The following is a 15,294-nucleotide window of genomic DNA, read 5'->3' as shown; positions in this document are numbered from 1 at the left end:
TTCCAAATGGATGTCAAAAGTGCATTTCTCAATGGTTACTTAAAGGAAGAGGTCTTTGTCAAGCAACCTCCTGGCTTTGAAAGTCATGATCATCCTGAGCATATTTTCAAGCTTGACAAAGTTCTCTATGGTTTAAAGCAGGCTCCTCGAGCATGAGATGAAAGATTGTCAAAATTTCTTCTAGAAAATGGGTTTACAAGAGGTAGAATTGACAACACTCTGTTTCTAAAGAAGAGAGGAAGAATCCGCCGATGTGCAAGTATATGTCGATGACATCATCTTGTTGCTACTCTTGATTCACTATGTGAAAAGTTTGCTAAGATGTGAGAAGCGAATTTGAAACGAGACATGATGGGTGAGCTAAATTTCTTCTTGGAGATTGCCAAGTCAAGCAATCTCAAAAGGGCACCATGATTAGTCAACAAAAAAGTACATCAAGGAGGCCGCTAAAAGGTTTGACATGAAAAATGCAAAGCCTATTGATACCCCTATAGGAAGCTACATTGCTAAATACGATTTAACCCTAGGTCCCCGTGAATAAAACTATGTATAGAGGTATCATTGGGTCACTGCTATACCTAACTGCTAGCAGGCCTGATATTGTTTAGTGTAGGGCTATGTGCTAGGTTCCAATCAAGTCCTAAAGAGTCTTATTTGAAAGCTGCTAAAAGAATATTGAGGTATCTTAAAGGTTCACAGGACCTGGTCCTCTTTTATCCCTCTGGAGACAATTTTGACTTGGTTGGTTATGCCGATGTTGATTATGCTGGCTACTTGGTGGACAAAAAAAGTACATCTGGTATGGCACATTTTCTGGGGTCATGCTTGATCTCATGGGGTACAAGGATGCAGAACTCTGTGGCTCTCTCTACTACTGAGGTTGAGTATGTGGCTGTTGCTTCTTGTTGTGCTCAATTGTTGTGGATCAAACAACAACTTGAGGATTTTGGTGTCTTCACTGTTTGTGTGCCTCTAATGTATGACAATTCCAGTGCACTTAATATGGCAAAAAATCTAGTGCATCACAAAAGAACCAAGCACATTGATGTGAGACATTATTTCCTAAGGGATAATGGGAGAAGGGTTTGATCTACATGAAGTTACGCCAATACGTAAAATTAGATCGTTATATATCTTCACCAAGACGAAAATGAGAAGACATTTTGAAAGGAATTGCACTGAGTTGGGGCTTCGATCAAGCTCAACTAATTGTCCCTCAATGATGGGCTATGTCAAGAGAAAAGGTACAATGCTTAAAGTGTTTTTTAGAGACATCTAACTCACTCTTATACTATTACAGGTATACTTACATTGGCACTCTCAGGACAACACAAGCACTGAAGCCATTGCATATTTCAGAGCTATTGCCTAAGCTTTATCAAAAAATTAGTCAAGGGACCTGGTCCCTCCGACTCAGGTTAGTAGTCAATTCAGTACTTATATACTTTTGAATTGTCAAAGTGCCATGTCATCATTTGTTCCCGTCCCCCTTTCAAAATCCCAAAGTCGAATCATTACAATTTTTTAGAACCAACCCGATTTAAATGAAACGTTTTGTTTGCCAATAGGAACCGGTTCCTTCACCCACCTTTTAAATCCAATCGTAAATTTCTCTCTCTCTCACGTTACTCCAACATTCAAGCCTTCATCGTTCATATCTTCTCACATTCTTTGCTCCAAAATCGACCATGTCAAACAAAGAAACTTCATCCCCTAGTGCCTCAGAAGTCAATCCCTCTCATTACTCTCCCAAATAGCTTACTTCAACCAACCCATAAACAAGTTCATCACCTCCAACAGTTTCCTTTCCCAAAGACCAAAACCCTAAAATGTCCTCCCCAAAATCTGCTGGTTCCACTAGAACTCGTAAAAGCCAAATCCCAAAGAAGTTTGTACCTACTTCCACTTCCTTTGAGAAACCCAATTTAGAAGGAAGCACTCATACTATGACAACTTCTCAATATATTGAGGCGTTTGTGGAAACTGCTGAGAAGGACGATGGTGTGGAAGTGACAAGTCAAGGAGTGGAAACGGAGACTGTATGTGCAGCTGAAAGGGGGAACTTAAGGGAAGTTCCTCCAAGCTCAGATAATCTAACTTCTCTTGAAAATGTGGATGTTTCTGGTGATTTGGGTAAAAGTGTGGTAACAGGTGATGAAACTGCCAAGGATAGAGTAGATGATGTTGCTGATACTATATCTGGTAACAGTGGGGAGATAGATACTGAGGAAGTGGGTGTTTCAACTCAGGGGGAACAGGATAGTTTAGGTCATACTGTGGTGAAAGAGGGACCTAGTCCCTCTGAAATAGCGTCTGCCTCTAAATCAGTGTCTACAATCGCAGTTTCTAGGAAAGAACCCTCACCTGAAAGGAAAGCCTCTTCAGAGGAGGAACCTGGTTCCTCTAGCCATTCTGAGAAGGTTAAATCTGAAGGTAATGAATGTTGTATTGAGAACTATATATAGGCAGAGGTACGGGGTGCTAGGCAGATGAAAAAGTGAGAAAGCAATCTCGCAGATAGGAAGCCTGCTTCTAAAAAAAAAAGACTTCTTACCACCAGGCAGAAGTCTCAGGCAAGATTAGACTCTGCCTTAACGTTAACAAAGAAAAGACTACCGGGAAGAAGTGGAGGCAAGTACATTTGGCAAATTTGAGTAAGTTGAGAGATGAAGAGGAAGAGGTGATTGTTGTGTCTGATAAAGAAGAAGAGGGGGAGGAAGCCACCTTGGTCAGGAAAAACTCCAAAAGAAGAAGAACATCCACGGCTATTGAGGAGAGAATTATGGATGAAGGCGGTGATGGAGAAAATAATAAAGAAAGTGAAAAGGAAGAAGCAGCGGGAGAAGGGAAGAAGGTGTCAAAATCCCCTAAGAAAAGAAAAAGCGTTGTTAGTAAGAAGGCAGGTTCATTCAAAAGAAGACGAGTCAGTATAGAAGGACCTGGTTCCTCAAAGAAAGGAAAGCATGAACTGAGGAAGAAAGACAAAACAATCTACAAAGGCAGAAAGTTTTACTGGGAAGAGAGATTGACCCAGAGATTGTTGGGCACAAAGCATTAGAGGAATTAATGGAAGTGCTCAAATCTAAAAAATGGGAGCACTTGATGGAAGATCCTGCAATGGCTTATGAGAAAGAAGTAGTTGATTTCTTTGTAAACCTTAGGTTTGCTGATGATTACTCATTGGTTTGCCAAGTTGGTGCAGTGGAGTTCAACCTCGATAAAGAGCAGCTGGGAACATTTCTTGATGTTCCAACTGATGGAGTAAGTAGATTGGAGGAAAGAGACAAGGCTAATACGGACTTCAAGCTTACATAGTCAAAAAGGGAGGGCAAGTGACCACTGAGACTATCTGTAAGAAACAAATAAAGTCTCAGTATCAGTTGCTCTTTGAGTTTATGAACAAGGTCATGCTTCCGAGGACTGAGAAAAGGTGTATTGCTTCCAAGACAGACCTGGTCCTTATGGAAATTCTGGATGGTGGTGTCACGAACCATTTTAGGATCGCGCAGGCACCTACTTTTCCCACCTCGGTAAGCAAACCCTCTCATTGAATACACAACAATTAAATAAAGATAATTCATTTAAAATAATAGATACCTAGAAATACATCGGAAACTTCATAATATATTCAATAAACTCAAGATTTTATATAATTACAATGATCTAATAAATACAGTCTCGATCCCACTTCCAATGACCTGGTCTAGACTAGTACAAGAGCGACTAATAAATTCAGATTACCACTACATTCTAAGACTCAACCTCTGTCCCGGAATGAAGTGGGAGGAGGCCTTCTAGATATGCACCGTACAAATCCGCTTCATATCACAATCAATCACCTGAAACAATCTACACTCCAAAAAGGGTGTAGCAAGTGCAATATCAGTATAATCCACACATACTGAGTAAGTATCATCGGCCGACAATGGCTAGTAACACATATCAGTAACAAAATTCACAAATAAACATGATATTACCCAGAACAAGTCATACGTCTATCTACCACACGTCCTAACATCAATAACCCTTAATCATTAACTTTCCTTTAACAATCACAAGTCAATTTTACGACAATTTCACGTGATCATAAAATCATTCTACCATTCATCTTTAGTTTAAGAGTCAACTCATCATTATAACACCTTTTACCCTACATCACTTAGAAACCAAACATATAACTAATCTTACGGACGGTCTATGGGACACTATAACAAATTCAATCAATAAATCCATACCCAAGTACATGTCATTGCCTAAGTAAAGCATCTAATCTCAAATGTGCCAAGTCTGAATATATCAAGTCCGAATCCAACACCCTGTCAACACCAACATCTCAAATCAAATCATAATGCAATGCAATAGTGTATGAATGCAATGCAATGCAATAATGTATGAATGCAATGCAATGCCATGCAAATGCGGTGTACACATGTACTCCGGACTGAAACATCGACGTCTCGGTAGCACAACCCAGCGTGACTCGCGAAGTCTAAGTGCCACCCGTCCCGGATCTTTGCCCAACACACAGGCGAGACCCCGGATCTTTGCCCATGGGGGGTTCTCACCGGCACCACCCTGGGGGACCGCGGAGTCCATGCACTAACAACGATTCCGGAACTAACATCAGATATCGGCCATGCAACAACGATTCCGGAATTGATCATCGGACATCGGCCTCTCACATCACTTAAGTAAAAGAGTTTTATCAAGTATCCATTTCCCACAATCAATGATTCCGGGATAAACATCGGATATCGGCCACCTCACATAACTCAAGTAAAAGAGTTTTATCAAGTATCGATTTCACTCAAACAACGATTCCGGGATGAACCCTGGATATCGACCACGCAGTAGTGTATCATGAAAATGAGAGTGCATGCGATGCATGGATCAACATCAATAATCATGCTCAATATCACAAGTACCAACAATGGGTATGCCAACATTATATCCGAATTACAAATACCAACAGTGGGTTTGCCAATAATATAACTGAATCGCAAATACCAACAGTGAGTATGCCAATAATATAACCGAATCACAAGTACCAACAGTGGGTACACCAACAATATATCCGAAGCACAATTACCAACAGTGGGTATACTAATAATATAACCGAATTACAAATACCAACAGTGGGTATGCCAACAATATATCTGAATCACAAATACCAACAGTGGGTATGCCAATAATATCGTAATCTAGACGATAACAGAATTTAATATTTATCAACAACTCATGGCATCAAGCTGGCCCAATAGAACAATCAATCACAACACAATAGGATGGTTAGTCCCAACACACAACAGGTTAATCAAATCGATATACGTTATTACCACTTCCTTAAATCAGCCTATTAGCTTAGGGCAAGAAATCTCACCCTACACTCACAATCATTCGTCACAACTCAATCTAGAACTCAGTCACAATCGTTGGTGCATTTTATCCTTCCATTTATCAACTAGATTCACTATTGATAGCATAACACAATTAATCACATATTACGAGAATTCTCATCATTAGACACAGAAATAGGTATCACCCGCTACTCCTAAGTCACACAAAATCCACCGATTTTCAAGAAAGCCAAATCATACATCCTAAATAATCTACAGGCCACAAGCCCGAACACACAATCACACATCAATACCATCCTAGGATTCCATCCCAAATATCCAATTCCTACACATGCATTCTTCGTTTCTTTTAATACACGAATATGGAAAACTAACTTAGTCTGCAAAAGGGAAGCCATAACTACACAGCGTGAGAACAAAAAAGCCACGAACCCACACGTTGCCTTGTCTTTCGAAGCGTCTCAAAATAATCAAACTCTATCACATATGAATTCTATTTAAGAAACCATGAATAATGATACGCATATTGGCTACCTTCTATTCGGGTCAAGTTCCAACCCTTAATTTAGGAAAAACGGGTCTCAAGGGTAAAACGGGAATTTTATGACTAAAATACCAAATTCAATACCAAAAGGTTAAAACCCATTACTTTAATCGTAGGAATACTCAATTACTTCTCAAAATCATCATTAATATGAAAACCCCAAAATTTGGGTCTAAGAACCCTAACTTTAATTCATGAAAATCAACTCTAGAATAGAAGATTAATGATTAACAAGCCTAGATATGACATTATCTAGCATAAACAACAACTTTTAACCATAACTTAGGAATTCAAATCGTTTTTAAAACCCTTTTATGAAAAACCCCATAAACCCTCTTTGATTCTAGTCATTACAAGGTTGAAATCATGTTTTAGAAGATCATACTGGGTAGATATAAGGTTAGGACACTTACCCTAGGAAGAAAATGGCTCTCGAGGCCTTCAAGTCGCCTCCAAGAGTGCTTACAACTTATGGGAAATGTCTAAGGGTTTTAATGAATTAAAAGGCCTCTGAACTCAGCGATACCACCCCAGCGGCACCGTTTCAGCGGTCAATCGGAGCTCGCCCCGGCGGTTGCTGACGAGTCCTTTTCAGCTCCGACAACGCCATCGTCGCCCCCGGCCCCGGTCTTTGTAGTGTGCGGGTACGTATTGTGGTGGACACCGAGCTTGAATCGACACCGAGAAAATAATTTTTAACTTTTTCGTAAAATCAACCCCGAAACTCGATTACCATTCGAGACCCAAAACACACAAGTAAAATATGCAGATATACATAAAAACGCGCTAGAAACTCACCTGTGGCCTCAGATTTCCGTACAGAGGTTTCGTTGACCAATTCAATTCTAGGTCAGCGGTTTAAGCTTAAGTCACATTCACGAAAGGTGTTCCGGAGCTCGCGCCTGAAAGCCATGGGGCTTATCTTCTCGGGTCCAAATGGTTCTAACGAGACTCAGGAATGGGTCAACGAGGGCAAAAATGAAATAATCACGGTAACGACAAAACGGGTCGTTACATCAGATTCTAATTAACCAATCGCTCGTCCTCGAGCGAAGAACGAGAGTAGGACAAGCTTACGGTAACCAAGGAAATCATATCACAACCAACACGAAGCTCTTACAGCAAGAAGCAAACCCAAATCGTGACTCGCTCGTACTTAGCCAAAAGACCAATTACCATACCTCTAAAACAAACAACGGATCTCACATACATAAATCAAATAATACGAACCTTTAGACATAACTAAATCATAAGACATTCCGAACTGGTAAGATATTCTGAGCTGGCTAATCCTTTTGATTCAACTTTTTTCCCAGTCGTTCCTTGAATCACAATTTCTTAGGAGTACAAAATACAAACCGAAACCATGACTTACTCTTTCCAAAAGAGAATCCTAATTCTTCCAGAAAACTCTAAGCTATTTCATTGAAACTTATATTTCTCGTAGCCAACTTGGCCAGTCTTAAGTCTGCTAAACTATTCAAATCAACATCTAGGAACTTACTATCGAGTATCGCATAGAGCAAGATTTGCCATCATTCAATGATTAGAACGGAGCCTTATCACAATCCTAGAATCTCTCCAAGCAGAACCATTATCATTAAAACCCATCGTACTAACCGAAAGGTTGACTCTGGTGAGATATCACAAGGACTACTTGTAACAAACCTCAAAAAATCGGCGTTCCTTATCACGTCCGTTAAGGCGATTTCTTGGAACCCATAAGTTCCCTTGGAGTTACAAACTGCGATCTAACCATTCCATTCAAGACCATAATGACCCACGATAGATGCAGGTTTCAAAATATATCGTGACAGCGCAAAATTGATTCAAGATTCAAAACCCATCGCATTCTTACCTCGCGTAGCGAACCACCGCAAGTTACCGCTACTCGGCTCACAAGTGACTTATCCAAATTGTTCTCAAGGTACCGGATAACTAAATCTTAGATTCCTTAAGTTATCCATAAGTTATTGCGAATGCAACCTCAAATTCCTTAACATTACCCAATACACATACACAGTACAGACCGGAAACACGATACTAGAGGACATATATACTAAATAAATTAATCTTTTATCTATCAAACTTTCCATTCTAATACCTCGATAACCCGTAATAGCCGAAAGCGTCAAAATATCCCGATCCCAAGCGGCCCCAACGGGCATAATCACTTCGGACCCATAATATCCGAAGGCATTCCGTCAATGTTTTTCATAACATAAAACACTTAGCACAACACGATCCCATCTAGGAAACACTGATAGTCGTAACATACTAAGAATTTCTACAAATCCTTTCTCTTAAACACACATTAACTCATTCACTGCAAATTACTGCGAAACTATCCAAAGGGGTACTACACAAGCAACTTCCTATAAATCTCAACATGTCGGTTATCCGAAATCTCACTTCTCACTCGACGCGGTCACTTCTTATCACTTGCCTATTCCACAAACTTACTTTCCCAAAATCACACAACAACCACAAGCTCGTCTATTCCATACTAGATAATAGTACCACTATTCAAGTAGACTCGAGTACTCCCAAGGGCACACCTAATTCTTGCCACTCTCGACTAAAACTAACCAATTCTCGAAGCCACTAAATCAATTACCGCAATCATAAGTCTTGCACACTACCGAACCAGCCTTGGAGATAGAATCACACCACACACTTTACACATTAGAGTTACCTTAGAATCACACCACACACTTTACACATTAGAGTTACCTTTCAACGCATCAGAGTCTAAACTGACTAAACTCTAAATCCAACGAAGCACATACTTGGTCTACAATCACCCACTTTCCTCTACCAAGGTTCCTTATTCCACTCTTTTTTTTTTTTTAATTTCAAAATGATCCATACAACTCGAATAGGTCGAAGCCTCATCTCTGATTCACTAAATTAAAAGGTCTCCATTGTCGAACCTAAACACCACCAACTTGCCACTATACCATCAACTCAATGATAATAACCCCGATAAATAACAAAACTCAACGTTCTACACAACAAGTACAAAGGCTCTCAACTTCAATCCAACATGACTCTTGATTGCTTGGTTACTAGAATCTCTCTTGTAACGATCCACAAACACATTCTCATAAGCATGCAAGATACCAATTATTTGACGCCAAGGCTCAAGAATTTTCTATCCAAATCCTCTTTATCACGACTCAATTCTATGTACACAACGGCCACTAATACCAATCCCCTTAAGAATTCGGATTCTCTATGCTCTCTTACCATATCGTCCTTTTAGTACTTACTCTCAACTTCTCTTATCCACCACACGCAATTACTATACTCGTCGAATCTGGTAACCCCTAGCGAACTTACTCTCGTCCTCGCATACCAATACTAAAAACTTAACCATTGCGAAATCATTGTCTGCCCTAAGTTCACCTATGCCACACATACTATCACAAACATTATCGAAGTTGAAACCTATTTTTCCAAAACCAATCCTATCAACAAGCAGATCGCTCTTACTAAGCCCACATGCATTAACCATTTCCGAGCAACCGACCACTAGGATCACAGATATCCTTCGGCTCTTATTACCAACTCCCCATCATCCAAAGAACTAACAATGAAACAGTCTTAACCAAATTCCCACAATGGAAACTCAAGCAATAACTAAAACTGAACTTGGTCAAGTGTCCAAATCAAGACGGCACATCTCATATCATATCGCAACCCGACATACGAAACTGATCACATAGAATTTAGAACGGGTTTCTGCTACCCGAGGAATAATACAACAAGAATACACATATGCCAATTGGAATCGCCTAGCTACTAATTGGACCTTACCGAGATACCAATTCGACCAAAGTAGCATGAATAGAAAGAATGAATGGAGTCTTCCTAACATTCCTCGCACCCTCGTGGATGGGTACGGACGTCTCCGTACCATTCCCGCACTCGGACTCTTACTTACACATTTCTTTATAACTAGTAGGCCAGAGTAACCTAAGCTCGATATCAACTTGTCACGACCTATTTTAGGACCACGCGGCACCTCCTTTCCACTTGGCGAACCCTCTCGTGAATACCCAATAATAAAATAAAGTGATTCATTTAAAATAATAGATACCTAGAAATACGAAGCCGAAAACTTCATAATATATTCAATAAACTTCAGATTTTATATAATTACAATGATGTAATAAATACGGACTCGATCAGCTTCCGATGAATCGCTCTAGACTAGTACAAGCGCGACTAACGAATTCAGATTACCACTACATTCTAAGACTCAACCTCTGTCTCAGAATGAAGTGGGAGGAGGCCTTCCAGATAGGCACCGTACATATCCGCTTTATATCAAAATCAATCACTTGAAATAATCTACACCACAAAAAGGGTGTAGCAAGTGCAATATCAGTACAATCCACACATACTGAGTAAGTATCATCGGCCGACAATGGTTAGTAACATATATCAGTAACAGAATTCACAAATAAACATGATATTACCAGAACAAGTCATACGTCTATCTATCACACGTCCTAACATCAATAACCCTTAATCATTAATTTTCCTTTAACAATCACAAGTCAATTTTACAACAATTTCACATGATCATAAACTCATTCTACCATTCATCTTTAGTCTAAGAGTCAACTCATCATTATAACACCTTTTACCCTGCATCACTTAGAAACCAAACATATAACTAATCTTACGGACGGTCTATGGGATACTTCAACAAATTCAATCAATAAATCCAGATCCAAGTACACGTCATTGCCTAAGTAAAGCATCTAATCCCAAATGTGCCAAGTCTGAATTTAACACCACAAGTACAACACCAACATCTCAAATCAAATCATAATGCAATGCAATGCAATAGTGTATGAATGCAATGCAATGCCATGCAATAGTGTAAGAATGCCATGCAAATGCGGTGTGCACATGTACTTCAGACGAAAATATCGACGTCTCGGTAGCACAACCCAGCGTGACTCACGAAGTCTAAGTGCCACCCGTCCCGGATCTTTGCCCAACAGATAGACAGGACCCCAGATCTTTGCCCATGGGGGATTCTCACCGGCACCATCCTGGGGGACCCGCGGAGTTCATGCACTAACAATAATTTCGAAACTAACATCGGATATCGGCCATGCAACAACGATTCCGGAATTGATCATCGGACATCGGCCTCTCACATCACTCAAGTAAAAGAGTTTCATCAAGTATCCATTTCCCATAATCAACGATTCTGGGATGAACATCGGATATCGGCCACCTCACATCACTCAAGTAAAAGAGTTTTATCAAGTATCAATTTCACTCAAACAATGATTCTGGGATGAACCTCGGATATCAGCCATGCAGTTGTGTATTATGAAAATGAGAGTGCATGCGATGCATGGATCAACATCGATAATCATGCTCAATATCACAAGTACCAACAATGGGTATGCCAACAATATATCCGAATCACAAATACCAACAGTGGGTATGCCAATAATATAACTGAATCGCAAATACCAACAGTGGGTATGCCAATAATATAACCAAATCACAAGTACCAACAGTGGGTACGCCAACAATATATCCGAACCACAATTACCAATAGTGGGTATGCCAATAATATAACCGAATTATAAATACCAACGGTGGGTATGCCAACAATATATCCGAATCACAAATACCAATAGTGGATATGCCAATAATATCGTAATCTAGACGATAACAGAATTCAATATTTATCAACAACTCATGGCATCAAGCCGCACGATAAACAATCAATCACAACGCGATGGGGTGGCTAGTCCCAACACACAACGGGTTAATCAAATCGATATATATTATTACCACTTCCTAAATCGGCTTATTAGCTCGGGCAAGAAATCTCACCTACACTCACAATCATTCGTCCAACTCAATCTAGAACTCGATCACAATCGTTGGTGCATTTTATCCTTCCATTTATCAACTAGATTCACTATTGATAGCATAACACTGATCTGATCACATGCGGGGAATTCTCATCATTAGACACAGAAATAGATATCACCCGCTACTCCTAAGTCACATAAAATCCACCGATTTTCAAGAAAGCCACATCATACATCCTAAATAATCTACAGGCCATAAGCTTGAACACACAATCACACATCAATACCATCCTAGGATTCCGTCCCAAATTTTCAATTCCTACACATGCATTCTCCATTCCTTCTAATACACGAATATGAAAACTAACCGAAGTCTACCGAAAGGGAAACCATAACCTACCTGGCAGCCAAACAGGTGCCACGAACCCATATGTTGTCTTGTCTTTCGAAGCGTCTCCAAATAATCAAATTCTATCACATATAAATTCTATTTAAGAAATCATGAATAATGATACCCATATTGGCTACCTTCTATTCGGGTCAAATTCCAATCCTTAATTTAGGAAAAACGGGTCTCAAGGGTAAAACGGGAATTTTATGACCAAAATACCAAATTCAATACCAAAAGGTCAAAACCCATTACTTTAACCGTAGGAATACTCAATTACTTCTGAAAATCATCATTAATATGAAAATCCCCAAATTTGGGTCTAAGAACCCTAGCTTTAATTCACGAAAATCAACTCTAGAATAAAAGATTAATGATTAACAAGCCTAGATATGACATTATCTAGCATGACCAACAACATTTAACCGTAACTTAGGAATCCAAATTATTTTTAAAACCCTTTTATGAAAAACCCCATAAACCCTCTTTGATTCTAGTCATTACAAGGTTGAAATCATGTTTAGAAGATCATAATGGGTAGATATAAGGTTAGGACACTTACCCTAGGAAGAAAATGGCTCTCTAGACCTTCAAGTCGCCTCCAAGAGTGCTTATAATGAGTTTCGAAGTTATGGGAAATGTCTAAGGGTTTTAATGAATTAAAGGTCCTCTGAACTCAGCGATTCCGCCCCAGCGATCGTGAGCGCGGCCGACACTTAGTTCCGGCGGTCAATCGAGGACATCCCGGCGGCCCAGCACAAATCTTTTCACCGCTCCAGCAACACCATCACCGCCCCAGCGGTGCCGTTGTAGCGGTACTAGTGTCGTTGTAGCAGACACTAATTGAATCAACACCAGAAAACAGTTTTTAACTTTTTCGTAAATTCAATCCCGAAACTCAATTACCATTCGAGACCCAAAACACACAAGCAAAATATGCAGATATACATAAAATGCGCTACAAACTCATCCGTGGCCTCAGATTTCGCAACAGAGGTTTCGTTGACCAAGTCAACTCTAGGTCCAACGGATTTCACTTAAAGTCACATTCCTGAAAGGTGTTCCAAGACTCAAAACGACACCTAGGAAACCATGGCAATTATCTTCTTGGGTCCAAATGGTTCTAACGAGACTCAGGAACGGGTCAACGAGGGCAAAAATGGAATAATCACGGTAACGACAAAACGGTCGTTACAGGTGGCCAACGATCAGTCTGCTTGGGATAATGTTGCAACACATGATAAAAGTGGTGGATGTCAAGGATGGTAAGCATAGTCTTCCCTATGTCTTTCTCCTTACCAAAGTGTTTGAGCATTTTAAAGTAGTTACTGGAAAAGCCTCCAAAGGGACCAAAAAGCAAATGTTCTCTATGTCCACACTGGAGGAATGTGAATGTGTTCCAAAGAAGGGAGGAGTAGGGACCACATCCACTATCTCGGGTCTGATTGAAGCGAATGAGAAAATCTTGGCTGATATTGAGAGGTTGCAGGTTCAGAACACCTTGCTGAAGCCTGAAATCACCAGACTAAAGATGGAGGGACCAGGTCCCAGTGGTGATACAATGAAAGAAATTACAGAGTTAAGAGAGGAGAATTCTAGTCTCACGAAGAAAGTTACAGAGTTCCAGGAGAAAATCTTGGCTAATCACAAAGCTGCAAATACTAGACTAGACATGATGCTCAAAGCTTTCAACCCTGCCAACCCATCAAACCCTTCCAAACCCTGACCTCCTTTTCAGCTAAATTCTTGAAACCTTTCTTTGATGATATTGGCATTTTGACAATTAATTTAGTATGTTTGTGTTGAATTGCTTACTATGTTTTGTAATAAAATATTGTTCTGATTGGCAATTCTCTGAATTCTGCATATGTTTTCCTTCATGTTGCTTTGTTGTTTATGTTGGTACTCATGCTGAGTTGTCAAAGTGGCTTGAGTTAATATTTCTGAACTTCTTAAAGCTTGTGCCAACTACTATCTCTTTTCAATGATGCCAAAAGGGGAAAGATGTGTGGTGTGTTTCTTTTTCTTTAACAAAGTGTTGCGCAGGTGTTGTAAGTTTGAAAATGTTAGCATGTTGCTGAGGGCAAGATTTGCAAGAGGAACTTGGTTCTCTGAATAAAAATGAGAATATTATATGCTACATGATGTTGGGGTCAAATCTGCAGGGGGAACCTGGTTCTCAGAGGGAACATCACTTACGAGTTTGTCATCATCAAAAAGGGGGAAATTGATGAGTTATGACATTTCATAATTTTGATGATCGACATATACACTTGGGATCAGGTCCTTGCTCAGGTCCACACAGACCTTGTACGAACGTGTACGAACGTGACAAGCTGGTAAAGGCGTAGCCTTTGTTCCGACTTGCGAGCAACTGCCGAGAACGATAGCATTTCGCATATCGAGCAAAGACAAGGATCATTGCAACGTCTACATGTATATCACGTATCTTTCCCATCTCATTGGTTCCCTATATAAACAACATGTTGGCATTTATTTGACATAGCACTTTGAAAATGTATTCTTCTCGGTGTTGAAAAAGAAGCGGCCTTGGCTTGTTTTCTCTCTGACTTTGAGATTAAGACTAAATAACTCCAAGTACCGGATCCCAGTACTGAAGATGTCTTAAGTCCTAGGTTGTTTGGTCTTTTGTCTTCTTGCTCTAAATATTGTAAACCTACACTTCTCTTAAGAAAGGCTTTTGTAGGTGTTTAGTTTATTAAGCTTTTTGTGTAAACGCCTGACTATAGTTAGTTATGATGAGTTGAAGTTCGGCTTTAGAGTTATTTGAATCGATTGGATCTTGGCTAGAGTTAGTCAAGAGAGTGCTTGCAATAGAGTTATTGTAAGGGGAGGGATTAGTGGGCTAATTCCTTGGTTGTAAAGGCTTGTAATGTCGAAGGCCATTTGCTCGGTTAGTGAAGTTGGAAATCCTTTTGGTGTAAATCGTGATTTTTAATCCTTTGAGCAAAGGAGTTTCCATGTAAATATTGTGTCTCGTTTTACGTTACAGTTGCTTGAGGGAACAGATAAGTGCAGTCCCCTTATACGTTTTGGTGGACTCTTAGTTTCTATCACTCTCCATATTTCATTATGATATGAACAGACAAAATGATTGTCTATAACCTGGTTGGTGTTTCAAACATTTTCTCA

General features: G+C 39.8%; 1 protein-coding gene across 1 annotated transcript; it reads left to right on the top strand.

The window, feature by feature from the left end:
- Window positions 1-460: 460 nt before the first annotated feature.
- On the top strand, window positions 461-1,372 carry LOC132054197 (secreted RxLR effector protein 161-like). Its single transcript, XM_059446245.1, has 3 exons — window positions 461-527; window positions 614-1,083; window positions 1,301-1,372. Exons 1-3 carry the CDS (start codon window positions 461-463, stop codon window positions 1,370-1,372), a joined length of 609 nt encoding a protein of 202 aa, XP_059302228.1.
- Window positions 1,373-15,294: the final 13,922 nt, after the last annotated feature.

This window comes from Lycium ferocissimum, chromosome 4, assembly GCF_029784015.1.
Source record: "Lycium ferocissimum isolate CSIRO_LF1 chromosome 4, AGI_CSIRO_Lferr_CH_V1, whole genome shotgun sequence".
Taxonomy (NCBI): domain Eukaryota; kingdom Viridiplantae; phylum Streptophyta; class Magnoliopsida; order Solanales; family Solanaceae; genus Lycium; species Lycium ferocissimum.
Note: the sequence above shows the minus strand (reverse complement) of the source record. Positions and strands in the feature narration are given on the sequence as shown.

Bases quoted from the DNA above. Each gene is read 5' to 3' on its own strand.
- LOC132054197 (XM_059446245.1), top strand. From the start codon at position 461: ATGAAAAATGCAAAGCCTATTGATACCCCTATAGGAAGCTACATTGCT. The intron at 528-613 runs GTCCCCGTGAAT...TGTTTAGTGTAG, and splicing joins TAAATACGATTTAACCCTAG to GGCTATGTGCTAGGTTCCAA. The intron at 1,084-1,300 runs GTTTGATCTACA...ATACTATTACAG, and splicing joins TAAGGGATAATGGGAGAAGG to GTATACTTACATTGGCACTC.